The sequence below is a fragment of the Phaethon aethereus genome, assembly GCF_964289735.1.
Source record: "Phaethon aethereus genome assembly, chromosome: 5".
NCBI classification, from domain to species: domain Eukaryota; kingdom Metazoa; phylum Chordata; class Aves; order Phaethontiformes; family Phaethontidae; genus Phaethon; species Phaethon aethereus.
Window position 1 is genome coordinate 69,309,232 of NC_138579.1, and position 20,699 is coordinate 69,329,930.

A 20,699-nucleotide genomic window follows, 5' to 3' on the forward strand; every position below is an offset into this window, starting at 1 on the left:
CCAGAAAACACTTGCAGAAAGTGTTGAACTGAACACACCGGCAAGTAGATTAAAGTTACCACAAAACATGTCAGAAAGCAAAAAAGGAACACGCAGGCAAATGCATCCCATGTGCAACTTTGCTGCTTCACGGCGTGCTTTTATTTCCTCCTGTTTCTTTAGATGAGAAATAACGAAGATTTTTAGGTCACCCTACTTCGTACGGATCATACTAAGCCTTCTCCACGGTCACTGCATGTATTGGGAAATTTAATGTTCATATCTATTTTACACGTAGAGAAAAAAAATTACATCTTCTTTCTGCTTCTCTGCTAAAATGCCACCTGGCAAGTCATTCTCAAGTAAGATGCATTTTTCTACGCTTGTGTTTTAATAATTAATACGGAAAAGAAAAAGCAAACAGTGTGATACACACACACTTACAGTTACAGACTCATTCCACAGGAAAATCTAGCTCAAGCTGGAAAGACCCATCAAAAGCCAGTTATTACATAAACCTTATTACTGCTACATGGGTGAGCAGCAATTTCAAAGGAGTATTTACTAAAAGCAGATAAAGCCAGGTTGCAGCATCAGATGAATCAGATAAGACACAGCCAGTAATAAAATTGACTTAATTTTCTCCCTCCCCCTTAATAACATGCTAAATCAAAAAGCCACGAAATGCAGTCGTCTTCAGCTGAACTCTTTTAGAAAAAGATTGAGAAAGCGTGCTATTTGCTAGACTTTGCTTTCCTTGAAATTACAGCAAATGCCAGGTTATACGGAAAATTCAAGTGTGTATAGGTCTGTGCTGCTGTAAGGTAAAACCCTTCACCTCTGAAGGCAGTCCTACCGCATGGAAAAGCCAAAATGTGCTATGTTAGCAGCTTCTTCCCCAAACACTTTCAGAAATACATCTTCCTACTCACAGCAGGCAGTAGATACTGCCCACTATTTCACAGTAAAAACTGTTTATGGGAGTCAATTCTGCAAACACTTAATAATACCATGTTGCTTAAACTGCTAACCCGAATGGCTGAAAATGCTTTTTGAAAGCCCTTAGGATAAAAAGCATTAGTTAATAATTTACCTAATACATTTGGTGCATGTTCCAGACTCTGTGGGTTAACTCTAATAAAACCTTTGGAAAAAGCAGTCTAGTAAAAGTCAGTGCCAGTAACATACTCTGATGAAGACGGGCACAGGATGGCAGCATATGCCAACTGCTTGTCACGAATGTTCTCTCCAAATGGCAACGCAAGAAGATGCTAAGTCTGTCCTACAGGCATAGGTCCCCCATTTTTGTAAGCGACAAGAACTCACTCAGATATTGCCAGAAATTATCACTGCATAGCCTGTATAGTTATGCAAAAGCTAGAGATGATGCCACCACATCACCCAACCATCACAACTATGAACACTAACCAGTACTTGCAGGCCTGAAGTGCTGACGAGTCCCGCTCACGGGTTATGCTCAGCACGGCACGGACGCAAAATAAAAATATCATTGTTGCCCAGAAAGGCAACAAAAGTTCATAAAGTTCATAAAATCATAGAAAGGGTTGGGTTGGAGGGGACCTTTCAAGGCCATCTAGTCCAACCCCCCTGCAGTGAGCAGGGACATCTCCCGCTAGAGCAGGTTGCTCAGAGCCCCGTCCAGCCTGACCTGGGATGTCTCCAGGGATGGGGCATCTACCACCTCTCTGGGCAACCTGGGCCAGGGTTCCACCACCCTCATTGTAAAAAAATTTCTCCCTTCTGTCTAGTGTGAAGTTGTGACAATCCTTTTGGATACAAGCAGACAGAGGAACACAGAACAGCAGGACACCGCTGGGCATCCTGGTCAACACGGCAGAAGCAGCCTCCGCACAGAAGCTGGATTTCAGTGTCTCTGATACTGCTGGTTCATTAGTATTGACTAATTCAATCAGCGTCACCAGAGCTATTACACACACCTAGCGGCGGCACACAAAATGTAATAAGGTATTACATTTTATAGAGAAACTGAATGGTATTAATATCTCAAAATAACATGGTTTAACGTTAAAAAAATTTAAGTGCAGCAGATTACCACAAGCATGCTTGTCTATGGTTTGTGAAACAAATTTCCCATAGGTTTAACCTTCTTATACCACACATACGGGTACAGGAATCAAGAACTCATAAGCAAACAACATCTCTCATTTCTCCCGCAGTTAAATCTGGAGCAGAGTCTGATATAATACACTTTTCTGCAAGAACACTGAGAAAAAAACAAAACTGGGTATCTCTCACTCTCTAGATGTTTACACAGTGCCTATCATTTCCATTTCAATACATGTAAAACCCTGGCAACAATGCAATACAAATAAATGCACATTTCATATAGCTTGCTCGTATAGCTCCCGTCTTAGGACTAACGGGGTTTTTTTGATGTCTTAGAGACACAACATTTATTCACCCCAAATTTGCTCTAAACCAATAAATACACAAAAATTTCTTCTGATAGACACAACAATGAGACAAAGTATTTCTGACCACAAGGTTTACTGTGCTCTTTAGAGCTACAGGAAAAAACACACACAGTTGTCACAGCTGACCTTTTCACAAGGCTAAGACATGCTATATGTGACTGCTCAGTTATGATCAGGCTCCTTAAGAGCTTACCCTTGCTGCCTTCTCTTCTAGGATACAGCATAAATAAAATCAGAGGAGCAATATTCAATCTTGCTATCAAAATCCTAGATTTAAATTAAGATTATACAAATCTCCATTGCCTCTTGCAGTTTCACTCAAGACAACTAATCACATCTGAATCGTACACGAGCCTTTCTTACTTTGAGGCAAGAGCTGGTAGTGACCCTTACAATTCGGTTTGCTTAATGTCTTCCCTTTTATAACCTAGTTGCAGTTGCTTCTGAGCTTTTGGAGGTTCATCCATCTGGTGGAAAAGCAAACAGAGTGGCACCTAGCTGCCTCAGAGACACTCTTTTCCCAGGGAAATCCTGCTGCACGAGGCATTTCAGCTGGCCACCCCTGTCTGAGCGGGGAGAGAAAGCACAAAGGGGAAGAAAAAAGGGTCTCGGATCATTTACAGGGAGCACAACACAAAAGACGGTCTCATGGACACTCCTCCGTTAAGTTTACGGTCACACAACAACTCTGCAGGAGCAACAGATTTTTTTTTTTTTTTTTAAAAAGATACATTCTGCAGTAAATATTTTTAGCATCTCCAAGCGTGGCAATATTTTGCCTTTCTCAATAAAAGATAATCACGTCATTTAATTTCTTTATGTTTTACTGTGTTACTTCCATTTGCCTGCTTTTCTGAAAAATGACAGGGGTTAAGACAAAGGTTAGGGGTGATCAGCCAGCACTACGCAAACCACCTCTGGAACAAGGTGAATGGATTTCAACCCCATTCTGTATCCATAAGTATTTTTCTGCTCCTGTATCTCTTCCTATATCCGGCCCTTATCTCGCCAAGCGAGAGCATTAGTGAAGCAAGCCCCTCAGGCTGAGGTCCGACTTTTCAGAAGTAGTTGCAGTATAATGAACCAAATATTGACCTTTGGTGATTGTACTTCATGTGCCACTAAGGAGAAGCATCTGCCTAACAGTTTGTCAAGACTTCAAAATGGACAAGAGCAGGAAATCTGTTGACACTGGAGGTCACCTCTAACTTGCCATCAAGCACTTTCCTGGTGGAAGTGTCACTTGGAACAACATCTTGTACCCCCTACTATTCTCAGGAATATTTTCATTTGCCAGTATTTCCCCTAATAGCCTAACAGATACCACATCAGCACCACAAAGGCGTAAATATGCCCAAGGCAATGTGTAAAATTCCCAAAAAGCCTTTTTCTCAAATGAGAACATGTGTTCCTCTGTCTAAATAGTGCTTCAAGGTAAGTGATGAGAAAACATATCGTAACTAATCATTGTTTGCATCTGGATATATCACCATGAGACACCTCCTTTTCATTTTTATTTTTTTATTTTAGTTATGTCTTTTTAAGAAATGATGTTGAGTATGCCTACATATATACATAATCACACACTTTTTATTTTTAAAGGAAAAATCCATAGTTTGCTCTGGTATGGTCACTTGTGTAGTTTTAAAAATGTTAAATGAGACTCTTATTAATACCCCTGTGTCCAAGTCTTAAAAAGCCATTCTGCAGAATTTTTTATTATACTTATTCTAGTACTTGTGGGGTTTTTACATGATTAAAACCTTAAATCTTTTCCTATCAATGCCTAAATATGACAAATAAGGACTAAGTGCAAATTAGACTGTACACTCTTCCATGACAGGTTGCCCTTTACCTATTATTTCTGTACTGCAAAACACAATGTAACCGATCAACACAAGCAGTGGCTTCACTTAAAAAAATAAAACAACCAGAGCAAGTATGAATAAATTCCATTTTTTTGACTCAAATCAGGACAAAAGCTGGAAAAAGCTGAACGTCTGACCAAAGGCAGAATACATCACGAAGAGACAGGTGTATTTTTTGTCAACAATACCCAATATTCAACCACGCATTTGTCACACGGGTGCTTCAGGAAATGAATTAGTCAAAAACAAAGTCCTTGGGTAATTCATATACTCCATTAACGCAACAGTTACATATTTTAAGGTCAATACAGAAAACATTGGTTTATATTTGTAAAAATGCCTTTTGAGGCACCAGACAGAGATTTTCAGTTTTAAAATTAGCTTTCTCAGAGTTTCACCCTTTCAAAAATAAGTGAGAGCCAAAAAAATACGCGAGAATAACTTCTTGTCCTTTGCCTGTAAATTTCATCAAAAAGAAGGAAATTAAAAATTATAATCACCTAAATCAAAATTGTGTTTTGGGAAGCCATTCTGGTGATATGCCGGATAATAAAGAAGATTGATTCCTTACAGACCACCAGCAGGGCTGGGAGCACTGCACGTACATCCACCTCGTGACAGCCCCATCCTCCCAGTCCGAGCCGTCCTCCCCAGCATCACTGCCCAAGCAAGACTCCCTTTTTATACAGTCAGTCCCAATTTCCCTCTAACCTGATCTTCTTTCTCTTCTGTCCTTGATGATTAAAATTTTCCTCAAGACCCTCATCAGTTTTGGTCTTGCTCCATTCCCTCTACTCTTTCGGGCTCAAGTGTCCACTGACCCTGTGCCTTCCCATCCAGCCCCAGGCTCAGCGATTACGTACCCATGCCCGGTTGTGCCTCTCTACATTCCCTCCAGCCAGCTCAGCTTCCCAACAGGCAGGCTGGCTCTGGAGCCCCTGGGTTTGAGTCAGACTGCAATCCGGTTTACACGCCATTATTAACATGGAGATCACTGACAGCATGCAGGGCAATTAAAGAAAACAAAATAAAACAAAACAACATAACACAACAGGGGAGATGGGACAAGGAGAGGTGGGTCAACAGCGTTTTTCAGTATGAACAAAACAACACGTTTCCTCTCATCCAGACTCCGAAACAGCTGAATCACTCTGTTTTTCCGAACAATGCCGCCTGAGATACCAGGCATAGAAAATTTCATTTCGCATTATTCAAATCTGGCAAAAACATGAGCAATTGAAAATAGATATATGGCCAACATACCAAAAGGAACAATTCTACCTGCGGTGGCCCTGAAAGTTTGCTGCCCTTTCTGCCATCTATCTAACACAAGCGCATTAATAACCCATGCTGATTTGGGATAGCAACAGTCAATAATAAGGTACATCTGAGAGAGAAATCATTCTCAGGTACAGGTCTGCCTTATTAAAAGGTGTCACTAAATAGCACCTCAGAATAGTTCTTCTATATATTTGAACACATATGCTTCAAAACCACTAATTATTAGCTCTATTAGCTCTAAGCTTGAAAGTGTTTTATAGCCCATATGAAAACATACGAATTATTCACATAGAGCTTCTGCTCACTAAAAGAAAAAGGAAGAACATGATAAACAAGGTGTATGGTCATTGTAACTTACACACCATAATTTCAACAGCTTGCAAACACTGCAAAACTCCCATTTCTGAGTTACTGGATTAATATTTGCCAGATAGGTAAGAAATTCTCTTACATTAATCTAGGACTACATAAAATGTGTGGAAACCTAAGTAGCCCTGGATGTTGATAGGAAATCATGGCTTTTCTGAAAGGATATTTTGGGAGATTTTACTAATACCTCAAAAAAAAACCTAAAACCACTGGAAAGTTTAAAGCTAACCTACAGCTGGAACAGAAGTTACAGCTCTGTATTTCCTAACCCAGTATACGAGAGCTGTAAATTGATGCACTGTATGTTGGTGGCAAACATTATGTTTCGGCAAACTCTATCGTGCCTGCCTTACAGCAGGCATGGTTGAGGGCACATCCAAGTACAGTGCTATGAATGAAAGCACAGACCTGCTCTGATTTTAGTTACTTCAAAAGAAAAATGGCAAGGCACAATGTATATAAGAGTGTATTATTAGCTAGCACTTCCAGCTCTGCCATGCCAATAGTTTTTTTTCTATCCATTAGCACAGAATAATTAGTGTATAAGTTACTTCGATTACCCAGCCAAGACGGGATGGATAAGTAAGTGATTAATAAACAGAATTGGCAATATAGTATAACGATGTGGCACAGGTTTCATCTTAACTTTAATTGCTAGTCAGCCTTTAACCGAAATGCACAGTACACAAACAATTCTCACACTCAGACCGAGGATGGTGATGCAGGAATTACCCTACTCTACTTGGAACATACACGGGGAAGACAGAGGGAGGAGCTTCACCCCACGTCCACACAAGAGTTAACACTTATCAGCAGAAGGGGGGACCCCCACAAAAAAACACACCGAGAAATTTCTGCTGACCTGTTTTTGCAGAGCGCATCCTATCAGCAGCACAACCTATTAAGGTTGAGAGTCACCGACAGACTTTCGGCTACGGGTGACATCAGCTCTACGCAACACTGATTAACAACTTCATGGACCCCAGTAATCAGTCAGGATGAAACACATTCCTTCAAAAGGTAGCTAATGAAAGCTTAGGTGCTTAATTGGGAAATACAGGCAAGTTTTTTCATGGCCTCAACACCTGGAAATGCCATTCCAACACTAACCCTGCTAGACACGGGAAAGGCAAAAAGGTCAGCCGGATCCCGGGCAGAGATGTGTACGCGGCGTGGGGTACCTGAATTAAGCGGCACAGAGTTCAGCCCAGACTAGTTTTCCTTCCACATGACCCGGTAAACCCATGGTTGTTTTAATAAGCGCTGTGATTTGGTAAGAGGTGAACACAAGCACATCTGGGGTTTTTTGGTGGTAAAATTACGCTACATTCGTTGGACACTAATGCTAGATACAGACTCTGCTGCTCATTTTCATCAAAATAAATAAAGCTTTGGCAGGCCTTGAAAGCAACACGCAAATTTCTCCATGTCTGGATAGTTCGGTTTTACAGAATAGCACAGCTTTCATACCATCAATTTCCTAAGCAGCAATTCAAAAGAATCATCCTTTTAGATTTCTGAGAAAAGAACACAACAGAGGTTACTCAAAGGAATAGATACTGCAGCTACAACCATTCTCATTATGTACATATGAGATGCTCCGATGTTCCTTGCTACTGATTACATGAGTAAACATTTTTAGTATGCAAAATCCTATTAACTCAAGGGGATTCTGCATAATTTTATAACAGCTCCACTTGTGGTGTCTGATAGACTGGGTCAGCAACAGACAGATGGCAAAGAATTAATTCTAATGCTGCTTTATTGCAGTGCTGGCGTCAGGGTTTTCTCTACTCGCTGCATTTGGAAAAACCAGAACTTTTCCTACATTCCATACACCTAAAAGTAACACACCATAGAGAAAAAAAGATGGAAAGTAATTTCCTTTTTTCAAGTATATGGCTCTAGAAAAGATAAAACAAAACCAACCTAACAGTCAGTCCTTCTGGCCGTACTATGGGGAGAGTGACCAGTCAAACGCCCGAGCATCCAAAGCGTTAACACACCATAACAGTAACAAACAGGATCTCATTCCATAGGGACAGAAGATAATTCACTGGCCAGTAAGTGCACTTTCACAGCTATACGCTTCTCTTGAAATGATTTCTTTCTGTCTCCTGGGCTCACTTGATTTGATTTAGTTTTGGCTAGTCATCCTTCATTTCTTGAAGCCCTACAACTATCAGCACTAGCTTTTACAAAGGTTTTCTTTTCTGCTTTTTTCCCCTGTATTTTTCTGTTCTAAGAGGAAGAACAACAATGTTGCAGCAGTCAGCACAAAAAGGAAGACAAATGGAAACCATTCTACTTGCCATTTACCCTCCCCACATAAAATCCTAAAACAAAAAGAAAAATTAATCTCAAAGACATAAAGGAATAATATAATCTCATCTCTCAAAGTAAAGAGATGACACTGGAACTCATTTCTCCAATAACTAGGGTTTTCTCTTATTCCATTTTTTAATCACTCCATAATTCTAAGGTACAGTGATAAGTATTATCTAGTACTTAGTGAATTTGTGATTAGCATAAATTTAGATGCAAACTATTAGCAGTCCGAAAATGGTGCCTAAAATTAAATTATTAATGCACTGTTTCCCCAATTTTGGGAAAATGGTCCCAAAAGTAAACAATGATCTGGCTGGGATTTGCAGGCAGAACTCTTGAGACACACAACTTGCGTCCAGAAAACCTTCAAAATATGGAGCTAATTAAACTGATATAGCAACATTCGGTTGAGGTTTTTTTAAACGCCTGAAACTCAGAGGCATTATCTACACATAAACCTTGAAGAGCCAGCTCAGAAACCCACAAGGACACAGTTGATATTCTAGCTATTTCAAAGCATGAGAGAAAAGGCAGTCTTCCTTGAATTCCATGCCAGCATTATCCAAACTGGGTCAAGGATGTAATGGGAAAGACACAACAAGCAAAGGTAAATCAGGATTTCTCTTGGTTGAAAGACTACTCGGTTTTGGGAAACAGCCCCCTCACCTTTCACAACAGGACAGTGCCTTTTAACGGTACTGTGGCATCACTCTTCCAGAAGCACTACTGTCCATAACTTGAAAAAAATTTCTTTCTGTTCCTTTTTCTCAAAACATTACATCTTTCATCCTTATTTCTCACATGTCAGTTTGCATTATGAATGTTTCTCTGAAATCCAGGCTAATTAAGACTGCTTCAGAAATGAGGGCTTAAGGTTGTCAGGCATACCTGACAACCCTATGGACAAACAATTTCCGTCCATTTGGATTTTTAATTAAGCCTTCTGAAAGTACTTTAATATAAGAAAATGGTGAAAAAAACATCTAGTCAATTTTGACCAATCCAAGGAAAGACTTCATTTTCTTTTGGAAACACAGATGACAGCTACAACTTTTAGCACTGACTGCGCGTTAAATCAACCCCACCCCTGAAACTTAGCCCAGCTCTTCGGCCTCACCTCCACGGAAAGAAGAGCTTCTTTCTGGCTACGTCAGTGGGGGCCAAGCAAAGCTTAGCTGCCCAGTCACTCCTTGGGTCTCTCTCACATGGGACTGCAGATAACCACAAAGCAAGGTACATCTGACCGCAGGACACCAATGTTTTCATATTTTGTCATCAACAGCTCATAAAATCCTCAAACTCATTGACAGTGCCACCAGAACAGCTAAGAGTGAGTGTGTTTTTCTCTCATTGCTGATTATTCCAGGACATCTTCGCTTATTGCGTTACACAAAAGCCACAGTTGCCAAAATGCTCGTTATCTGACTCTACAGCTTGTTTCAGCCTTGTGCAGTGTAAGTTCTCCACAAAACCAAGCTCACGTGAGATTTTCTTGCAAATATTTCTGGGGGGCAGAGGGAAGGGGTATTTCTCTTTTACCTGAAATGGAGACTGGCTGTTGTAATTCTTAATCTCCTTGTTTGCTCCCCGGAACAGCAGCACTCTTGCGCAGCTCTCCTGAAAACAGTACAAGAGTAAACTTCTTGATAAGGGTCTTTAGTTACTAAAGAGACATTGTGGCTATGAGAAATGTTGCTGTTTGGTATATATTTCCTTAGATAAGAAGTAAACAAAATAAATAATCTGAGAAATTAAGTTATTAAAATAGCACTTTAAATGTGACAAGGCTTTAGGTGCTTTTCCAGTGTGTTACAGTAGAAACATTATGCAAGTGTAAAAAACAAAAAAAAAAGTAAATGAATTCAAGAGGTAAAGAGTTTATTAAATTTTTAAGAAACTGTACTGTGGAAATTCTATACTTAACGGATCTGATTTTGCAGAAAATGTGTTAGTTCAAAATGAAATTTGACTCTTATGTGGTTTTTGCCTATTTTGTAGGGAAAATAGTATTGTTCACAAGACAGTAAACAGTACCTGGGATGAACGATATCCTCCCCTACTGCTAAAAATTAAACAAAGCAGTTTTACCACTTGCATGCACTTACTTTGTTTTTTTCAGCCTATCTTCAATTTTAAACATTTAACGTATGACTTTTTTTTTAATATACCTGGAATTATTTGGTCTGGCTATACACACTGCACTGACCAGTCTTACCTTCTCTTTTTTGCCCTAAAAAATATGAAGTTACAGCACAAACCCAATACAGCCCTTCTAACAAGAGAAAAGTATGGCTTCAGGCTCTCTGAGCTGAGGAAATCTGCAAACAAAATCCCTTAAAACCAATTTTTTTTTTAACCAGTACATTGTATTGGCGCTGCTGTAAAATATGAATGACCACAACCTGCTCAAAATCCTCTGCGGTTCTGGCACGGTTCTCAGAATACGAGACATTTTGATGATCCGTATATAGGCTATACTTCCTATCTGTCATCTTAGGACCTTATGCAAACCAGTTCACATTTCAAAATGTTTTTATGTTTCCTCATCAGAAATATTTCTATTAATTTTCCTGTGCTTTTCAGATTTCTTGTCACGTTGTGTTATGGAGTTCTACCTAATGAGGTATTTCAATGTGCTTCCTTTCACTTTTAACAGTAAATTTGCAGCCAGAGAAAACAATCATATAATGTAGCTATTTTAGCGACAGAAATTAAGCTTATTTACTAGATTCTGAGTCATAAGTGAATGTACAGAAATTATGATTGAAACCAATTTTTGCCATTGTGGTGTCTGATTTATCATGGCAGATTCTTGATCCCATTAAGTCTCCTCCATCACAGGGTTGTCCTAAATTTATCTGGGGAGGAGGCTACCCTACCCTTTCACCAAGACGAAGTACCCCCAAAAGATACCCTCTTGTTCCCAGATTTCCTATTCCATGTAACAGACTGAAACAACAGAACGGATCATGTCTCAAGATGGTATATTAACAATCATCTCATAGAGGGTAATTTTTTAATTATATATAATTAATTGAGATAGTCTCATTTGATTGCACTGGAGTCTGTACATTAGGTGTGTTCTCTGTAAACATAGGAAGGCAAAGAGCAATGTGTAAAACGTCAAAATGCTTTTCTCGTTTTCAGGTCTTCTGTATTTGCAATCATTCAAAAGAAGTAAATGTGCTCCAATCTAGACGAAGATTTTAAACCTCCAGGTTTAAAAAAAAAGTTTTTTTCAGGGTTACTTTTCCCAGAATTCCTTTTTGACTGACTCCTAAATGATTCTAGGTTTGCACACTGTATTATATTCCCATAATAACAACTGTTCCACTATTCCAGCAGGTACTGCTCAGTAAACATACTGGAAATGTTAGCAGAACCCTTTAGCGTTAAAATACCCAATTTTGATCAAGAACTTGAGGATATAAATAACTATATTAAGAAACATACTTTATTTATTGGCTGATTATTCATTTGATTCTCAGAATAATTATTTTTAAAGCTATTTACTATAAAAATTAATAAAAATTATTTATTATTTAAAAAGCAAAAGAATTACACATTTTAAAACTTTACATGGTTTACAAGTTTATCTAAGCTGTCTGTAGTGTAACAAAAAACGTGCAAAGTGATTTATTTATTTATTAAATGGTTTTGATAAGAAAAGTTTTGACAAAAGTGATCAGAATTGTTCAACATAAGAATTTTCAAGAAAATTTGTTTTGGATTAAAGTACTGCATCTGTTTATTCTTTTAAAACAAATAGAAGCTTTCTTAGCTTCATCTTCTCTCCTTTTTGTCTCCTCTCCATCCTTCCAGTATGAAAGGGATCAAACTAGGAAGAATAAGCAAAAAAGCCACCACCAGAAATTCCTTTGACCGCTTACTTTTCCTTTGTTAATTCAATGGTAATTCCACAATTTAGAGCCCTCCGTTGTTAAGGTGCTGCCTATGAATGCCGTGACTCCCGCTCGCACATATTTTAGCTCTGACAACCTAGTAACTTCTGATATTGAGAGCTTAAGTGTCGTTCATTCATTATGTCATACATAAACTGAGTATGTAGTTGCTTTTTAGACTTCATAAGATTAAAAAGAACTTCGCAGAGAAGTGTGGGTTTGTCAGCAGATTAGATTTAATTTGTTCTCTGAGAGCTAATTACCTGATTTAATACTAAACAGTTTTCAGAGAGAATCCAATCTACTGACTGAAAGAAGACATACTTCATTCCAGCATTGTTATTTGGAAAATACAGAGGCCTAAGGTCTCTCTAGATTGTATTCAGTTACTGGATGGCCCCGAAATAACTTTAAAAACTGAGAATTTATTCAGATCAGCACTTAGCTGACACTCAGGAAAACAGAATTACTGACTTCAGCAAGTATCTCAAGAAAATTCCCCAGGGAAGGGAAAAATCAAATGGGCAATGACTCCATCTACAGGAATCAAGAGGTAGAAAGGAAACTGCTGTTCTTCCCATCCTCTCCATCCAGAAAAGGCCAGCACCATTCCCTCCACATCAGCTAATAACAGCTTTCAATAAAAGGGACACTGAAAAAAAAAAAAAATCGGCATATGTTACTGTTCACAGCACTCTGAGAAAAACTTTTCATTTTCAGATATACCTGACTGAGGAACACAGAAGCATGACAGTGTGGTCACAAGATGCTAAACTTCCATTCACAAAGCTGAGCTTAAAGCCTATGAAAATATTTGAAAATTCGTAGGGGCAATTTCAATTAGAGTCTCTAAGTCTTCTACAGAATAATTTTTTTCACCGAGGCCAGGAGAAAAACATATCTCTATGTGAAAACTACTGTCATTCTACAGGATTATTCTAATTTCAGCACCATACTGCATAACCATGGCTAAAAGTGTACGATCTTGTAAACAACCGTAGTCATGAAAACACTCCAACAAAATAGTTACAAAAATCAATAGATGAGTTTATAAGTTTGTACATGCATTACGGTCTGGGCTTCAAAATTCTTACTCAGGAAAAGTGAAGTAAATGACATTAAAATGAATATTTTTACTTTTTTTTTTTTTTCCCTTCAAACAGAAGTGCTTATAGTTACACATGTTCAGCTCTTGATGTGAAGCCTAAGTGCAAAATTCTTCTCGACATGAAGGTAAATTTAATTTCTCTGCAAAATTTTCTAGGAAATTTAAGTGCCAACTTGCAAAAACTTTGTATGCCTACAGTCGCAGAAGCTGAGAAAAAAACCTACTGCTAATCTTAAATTAGTTGCTGTAGGTACTTGACAGCCTGTTGAAGCTGGTTGGTGACCAGTGAGCAAGCAGCAGTCCGTAGAGATACTGCTGCCACTGATACGCTGCGTACTTCAAATGGTCAACCTTAACAGGGAAGATTTGTATAGCTAGAGTCTGTGAATTGGTATCAATTATGACATGCACATCAAGTCAACAGTCTTGAAAAATGTCAAATTATTCCCAAATTTTTTTTTTTTTAAAGTTGAGGGTATTTTAGACCTAATTGAGGAATCTGCCTTGACAAGACTTTTGAAAAAAACTAAGATACTGATTCATTAAGAAGCAGATGCTTTAACAGATGTTTCACTAGTTACAGTCACATCTCATGACTTGTGTTTTCCTAATTCAATGTATCACTATATGCGTTGCGTTTTAACACAGTTGTAAAACTCATTCCCTCCCCATCCCATCCATGCAAAGAGTATAAAACGCTACCAAATCAAATGGCTCTGTTACTTGTAAATGACTACATAAGTTGTAAACAACAGAGAATCCTGTAATTTCTGTAAAATCTACAGATACCTTCCCACAGTATTTTCTAAGTATTTCCTATTTGATTCTAATTTAAATTCTAGCAAAGCAGTAATAAATTCTGAATAGGAAACAAATATTTAGCTATGATACTAAAAAAAAAGATAAGTCGGTAACACATGATGTTGTTTCATTAATTAATATGTATACTCTTGCTACCTACAATGAGCAGCCCTATTTGTAATAGGTGAATAAAATACTAATATAGTTTTGAATTCTGTCCTTTCTAGTTTCTAAGACCACTGTTTAAAAGCTGTAACACCTCCCTGCATATTAAATAAATCAAAAGAAAAATAATGAGCTATGTTGTTCTTCATAACTTGCCTCTACTGATCAATAATAATGGGAAATTTATGCCCAAATCCATTGATTAAAAGCGAGAAAACCACATCTCAGGAAAAGCTAACACCAAACCAGTAAACTTCTTCAACAGAAAACTCAACAAGCCTTTGCTGCTGTGGATGGACATGAAAATTTTAGCATTTGTACCTCAATTACGCCTTTTCTTCCTGGCTACATGTCGTTCTCTTACAGCACTGTTTTCCAGTCTCCATGGGACTGGACACCCCTGACCCATCTTCTCCAGAAGCACGACATCCCTCCCCACTTAGCCACGCAGAGGGGACCCCAGGCACCCCACAGCTCCCAACGGGGACCGGTATGTCGCTGAAGGAGGATGGTGTGACTCCGCAGCGCTGGGTCTGCCGCAGGGGAGGCCTGTGCCAGCTCACCTGGTTGTACAGGGCACAGATGTGCAGCGCTGTGTTTCCCGAGGCATTCTGCGCACACATGTCGGCACCGTAGAAAAGGAGGTGCTCTAGATGTTGGACGTGTCCGTATCGGCAAGCCTGTAAAGAGATGCATGAATAGTTTTGTTATTATACAACCTAGGCAAGCCTTCCAGGTAAAGATTTTTAGCAGAGAAGATGCTGGTTTACTTAAGGTCTAATTTCTAGAGCCACCCCTGGACTGAACGGGAGGACTAATACCCAGATGTGCATACCTGCCTGTCAACGCCCGCTTCAGGTACAGCAAGTCTGTGCATAAATTTAAGCATTCACTTATCTGAGGAATGGCTGTTTTAAGGGATCAAGAAAATACAAAGTTTGGCACTTTTTATCCCCTAATATTCATAACTGTCAAATGTGACAAGCAGACTGACAGAAGGGGTTTTTTGTCCCGATTATCTTCAGAAAGTTGCCCACTAGATGGCACTGAAGATGATCAGACTCCAAAGCTTGCTTTTAAGGTGTGAAAACAGTTTGGGGAAATATGGCCAAAATGCAAGTAATAACCTTCTTGATTCTCTCAAGTAGACGTACAGTATACATAGAGCACTGACCAAAAAGAGGGAAAACCCTCAAGAGTTCATTTATCAGTCACACAAATAAAATGTTAGATCCTGAATACTTGGAAATAAACCTCTATGAATGAGACTCCAGTGAAATTTGAAACTTTCCTGATTAGCAAGTAAGTTTGAGAAAAATCCCAGTATTTCCATTCATCAGTCTCATTTGCTCGACTACCACCTTCTCTACGGCACACCAACTGAGCACCTCCCAATTCGTAATGTTTTAACATTTAACATTTGTAATGTTTTAACTTGCAACGTGTTTAACTTCAGATCAGATCAGCATCATATAATAATACGGAATTTTTGCAAAGGTCTACCTTTCCAATAGCTATGGTGAAGCTGACCAACATGTGCCAGCGAGAGATACAGGTATACAAAGCCATTCACTCTGTACCCAATTACTACTACCTACACATCTTGCAATTTGGATCAGAAAAATTAAGTGAACTGTTCAATACAGAAATTAGATTTGTGACACATCCCAAATCCCGGTCTAGTATCCTAACCATTACATCTTTTCTTCCTCTATTTTCCATTTTCAACACACAGAAAGGGAAAAAACAGTGCTTATTAAATAGTTGATTCATCTACAAATTATTTGCCCAAAAAATGGAGACATCATGCTAGCTGTTATTAGAACAGGTACATTTTAACGCTAGGCAACAGAAAGGAAGCATCCAACAACAAGCAAAGGAAGAAACCGTACCAAACGGTAACTGTGCTTCCCCGACTGTGTGGGAGATTACAGCAAACGCACCATTAGCTATAAATTACCAATTCTGTCTAGTCTCTAAAAGTCACTCAATATCTAGGTATGAACGTGCAGATGTCATCATCGAAACACCTCCTAAAATACAAGAACTAATTCCAACTTTCTATTCTTACAACAATAAACTGGAATAAAATCAGGCCCTTCCTTCGCTAGAGTGGGACTCCCCTTTGCCAGTCTGACAATAACACTGACTCAGCGGATGGGGAGGCGCTGGAAGACACCCAACGCAGGGGAGAGGCATTTCCCCTCGGCACAGGGGTCTGCGTGGTAGGTGAGCTGTCCGAACCATCCATCGGGGCTGCCTGCTGCGGTCAACGGAGAGAGACGGGTATCTCCAGAGGATATTCTTTTTACTACTATCCTAGCACAGCACGAACCGCCACCATGCCTTTTCCCCTTTACTATAAGGGGAAACGAGAGACTTAAATTCTACAATTAAAGACTGTGTTAGCAAAATGAAGAATATACTTGCTATCAATTATTTCCTTGCCATGCAAGTTAACTTCACCTTCTTCACGCAGATGACAACGTATGCAACTCTATCATATCACTGTCTTTCTTAATTCACTGGGGACTGCTTGTATTATTGATTACAGTAAACATTGGTTTATTTAGGATAAACCAATACAATGGGTTTGGAAAGCTCTGTTTCATTACGCGAAATAACAACCATGTGTGTATGAGGCTGGGTTTTCAAAATAGAGAATTTTTCTCTGTATTTTCAAGGAGTCCAGATAGGGTAATACTTTTATCTATACAATCCATTTCCTTCACATCCTCAGATGCAATGGTAGTAAATTAATCCTATTTTTACCTACTACAGACGGATCCAAACAACCTCGATCTTAACACACTGATACAATGAAAAAGCTCAGATCCCCACCCAAACCTGGGTACCAAAGCTATCACTCATTTCTTTCAAAAAAAAAAAAAAAAAGTTGTGTACTAAAAAGATTAGTGCCTAGAAAAGAGTCTAGATAACCTAAGCAGGCCTGTAAAGTTGATTACTCATACCTTTATTTATCTGATCATACTACATCAGTTCCATTTTTTATGATTACTCAAAGTCATCCATACAGAAGAAAGGCATAAAATATCCACAATGACATTAGGACTGCTAGAATCTTTAAACTTTGTAAATTACTGAGTTTATTGCTATGCAAAGATAAATTAATACAGCATTCTTACACAACTGTTGCATAATATTCAGAAGTTTCTGGAGAAGACAAGATAACAGAGTTCAAAGAAATTTTTTTCAGGCAATGCCTTACCAAACATAGGCCTTTTTAAGAGATACGATTTAGGTCTTTGGTCCTTTGGAAGGAGGTCTACCTTTCCAATAGCTATGGTGAAGCTGACCAACATGTGCCAGCGCCCGGTGAATTCTGGCACCATGGCTAGCTCAAGGTATCACGAGTACCACGAACCACAAAAGACTAACTTTTCTTGATAGAGCATGCTACCACCTTTATCCACACACTGAATATGTGAGAGAGGAAAGGAAAACCCATGTACAAACATCAAAAGAAAAATCATTAGAATCCCACTTTTCACACATGCAAGGAATGAAAACTGACTCCAACTGTCAGTTTGTAAGAGTTTAACATCCTTCAGCGCAACATGCTGAAGGATCCTAGAAGCAGAGTTCAGAATCCAAATCTTCCTGTAAAGTTCACCAGAGAGAAAGGAGAAAGTTCCTCTAACAAACACGCAAGAAGCATTACCAAGGCTATTAAAATTGGCATCTAACGAAAAAGATCAAGTTACACTTTTTTACCGAGTGCCACTAACAGGACGCTAAACTTCAAGCGTCCATTACATAAATAAGATTAGTGCAATTTCTGCAACAAAATCCAGAGTAACCATAGGATTTCAAAGTTACCAAACTCCACTGGAACAGTTTCCACTTTAACTCACCACAGCAGGATGCAAAGTAATAAACAAATAGAAAAAGGAAGAAATTCCATACTTGTATGAGCATGGACTAAACATATCCAAACAGCCTTCCAAACAGCATTTAACCATAGAACATACAACACATTTCCTCATGCAACTTCAACTCCAAACAAAAAGTAACTTTCCTACCTGATGAATTTCTTGCCATCCATTTTCATCTTTGCAACTGATGGTAGCATGTTCGTGAAGTAACAGCTCACAGCAGTAAGGATCCCCTCCCACAATAGCAGTGTGGTACAGCGGTGTCAGGCCACAACTGTCTTTGTAGTTAGGAGATGCTCCAAGCTCTAATAGGGTCTGAAAGCAATCACAAACTGTGAAAAATAAATTTTGGAGGGACTTCTAACTATAAAGGGACTCTTCTACCTGAAACAGTATTTACAAGGTTGATATTTGCTGTAACGTATTTTTTTTTGCTCACTTCTTTATAAACTGATAGAATGGGCTACAGCATAGACTGTTAAGCAAGAAATGACCTTGGAAGAATTAGGATCTAAAGGAATCTACAGGGATAGCAAAGAAAGGATGTGTGGCAATGTCCAATTTCCATTCTCTCATTAAGTTCAGAAATCTCAGTTCTCAAAATGCCACATCGCCTTTGCAACACATTCACCTCTTCATCTACAAGATGCTTTATCAAAAATGTCATGCAATTTGAGTATCTGTCAAAAAGAAACAAGCAAAAGCCATAAACGTAAGATTTAATCTGGACTATCAAGGTGATATAAGAATACCTGTTAAAATACAAAAGAAAACAGAAGAGACTGTGTTAAGATGTAATGTGTAATCCATGCCACTGGCATTTGCTTTCAAAGAGATAAGCAACAATAATGTTATTCATATTTCTTCAGACAGATCTTTCCCGATCTATCAATGAATAAGGTTAAATTTCACCTCTTTTTCTTCCTACCAAAAAGAATGAGAAATGAAAAGGTCCTTTATTGAAATCAAATCCTAAGATTTGAAAGCCCCAAGAAAGCCCTGCAACAAGCACATATTAAAGGATCGACTGAGGACAATATAGTAATTAACTGAAAACATTTTCCTTTATATATTTTTTTCTATAAAATGATGTATAATTTGCTACTGAAAGCATTTACCTTGAGGGTTACTTGGTTCTTGGCTCTGGCTGCTTTGTGCAGAGCTGTCATTCCATCTTTGGCTCTGAAGTCTAAATGTGCTCCTCCATTTTTCAGAGCTTTTATCACTTCTACTGTATTGTCAAGCTGAACTGCCAAAGTCAGGGGTGTTTCTAAAGAAGAGAAGAGCATGTACATGAAAAAAGATGAGCAAATTTATAAAATAAAGAACATGTGCTTTAAAAATGCTAAGTAAAAAATGCTGCTCATTCTGAGAAATTCTGAGAAAATCAGAAATTATCAATTTCCTTCTTTGGACAGCAAAGTCATACAGATTCCATTAGCCTAGATTTATGAAGGCAACAGAAAGAATGTGTGAGATTCAGCCTGTTTATCAATTTAGGCTGAACAAACCCAAGGTACTACTTTATGCTGCTAATTTTATTGTTCTGACCTCCACTTTCTAGGTCATGATAGTTTGGGTCCAGTCCTCGGTCCAACATCTTTGTGATTTTTTCCACTGAGAGATGGTGGACATGATCCATAAATTTTCTCAAATTACCCTGAAACAAAGAGTGACAAATGAATCATCCTCTAATTTTAAAAAGAAAATTTTGACTAGAAGTAAAATATTCTGTCAGTAGCTAATTCACATTCCCGGAGAACCTGACTTTACACTGAGAGCATAAACCATACGGTTTATAACGTTCAAAAGTCAAACACAGTATGAAGATTTTGGTTTTTATCGTTTTAAGGAAAAAAATGAGTGTGAGATTCATTCAGTAAGAATTAGGATGGTATATGGTGATCATTATCGTTAGACTCATTTGCAGGTCAGAATAAAGACACAGATCGGCATTTTTGCAGCATGCTGAAAGCACACTGTATTTACCAAGTAAGGTAAAATTACTTGCATACATATGGAAGAGTCAATCATGGCAATTTTTCTATGACAGAAATTCCCAGATCACAATTCACACATCCCTGTCGGTGCTGGAAGCACATACTGTTTGTTGTTCAGCAGTTGGCCCGGGTGGGAATGAACGCCTACTTGTTTCCAGTCTCTCAGACGCATTGCTTTGCTAAGTCAGCAATTGTTAACTTCTCCGGTAAATTGGGCATACCTTCGTATGAAGCTTGGCCAGCTGTTTTTCATCAAGATTGAACTGTTTGTACACTCTTTTCTTGTATCGAAACTGAGGGAGGAAAAAAAGAATAAATTTAAAACGTCCTATTTTGCTTAAAAACTCATAATATACTTTTCTGCCCTTACCAGAAAGTATCATCCACGATGACGTAGATTTAAGCAAAATTCAAAAACAGACTTAATATTTCATTTTGAATATACACCAACAATCAGCACTCCGCTTAACATAGTGGTATCATAGTTTTACAGTTCATGTAAGCAAAATTAATGTATAAATATACTGAAATCAGTGGAGGTGTATG

General features: G+C 38.5%; 1 protein-coding gene across 1 annotated transcript in view; it reads right to left on the bottom strand.

The window, feature by feature from the left end:
* The window catches only part of SHANK2 (SH3 and multiple ankyrin repeat domains 2), a gene marked incomplete at both ends in the record, with an annotated part of 313,032 nt that overhangs the window by 281,249 nt on the left and 11,084 nt on the right, over positions 1 to 20,699 (bottom strand). Inside the window, 6 exons of the mRNA XM_082000563.1 lie at positions 9,821 to 9,898; positions 14,821 to 14,937; positions 18,301 to 18,468; positions 19,272 to 19,423; positions 19,705 to 19,813; positions 20,375 to 20,446. Coding sequence (XP_081856689.1) covers positions 9,821 to 9,898; positions 14,821 to 14,937; positions 18,301 to 18,468; positions 19,272 to 19,423; positions 19,705 to 19,813; positions 20,375 to 20,446 — 696 coding nt within the window. The remainder of the gene's footprint in view (positions 1 to 9,820; positions 9,899 to 14,820; positions 14,938 to 18,300; positions 18,469 to 19,271; positions 19,424 to 19,704; positions 19,814 to 20,374; positions 20,447 to 20,699) is intronic.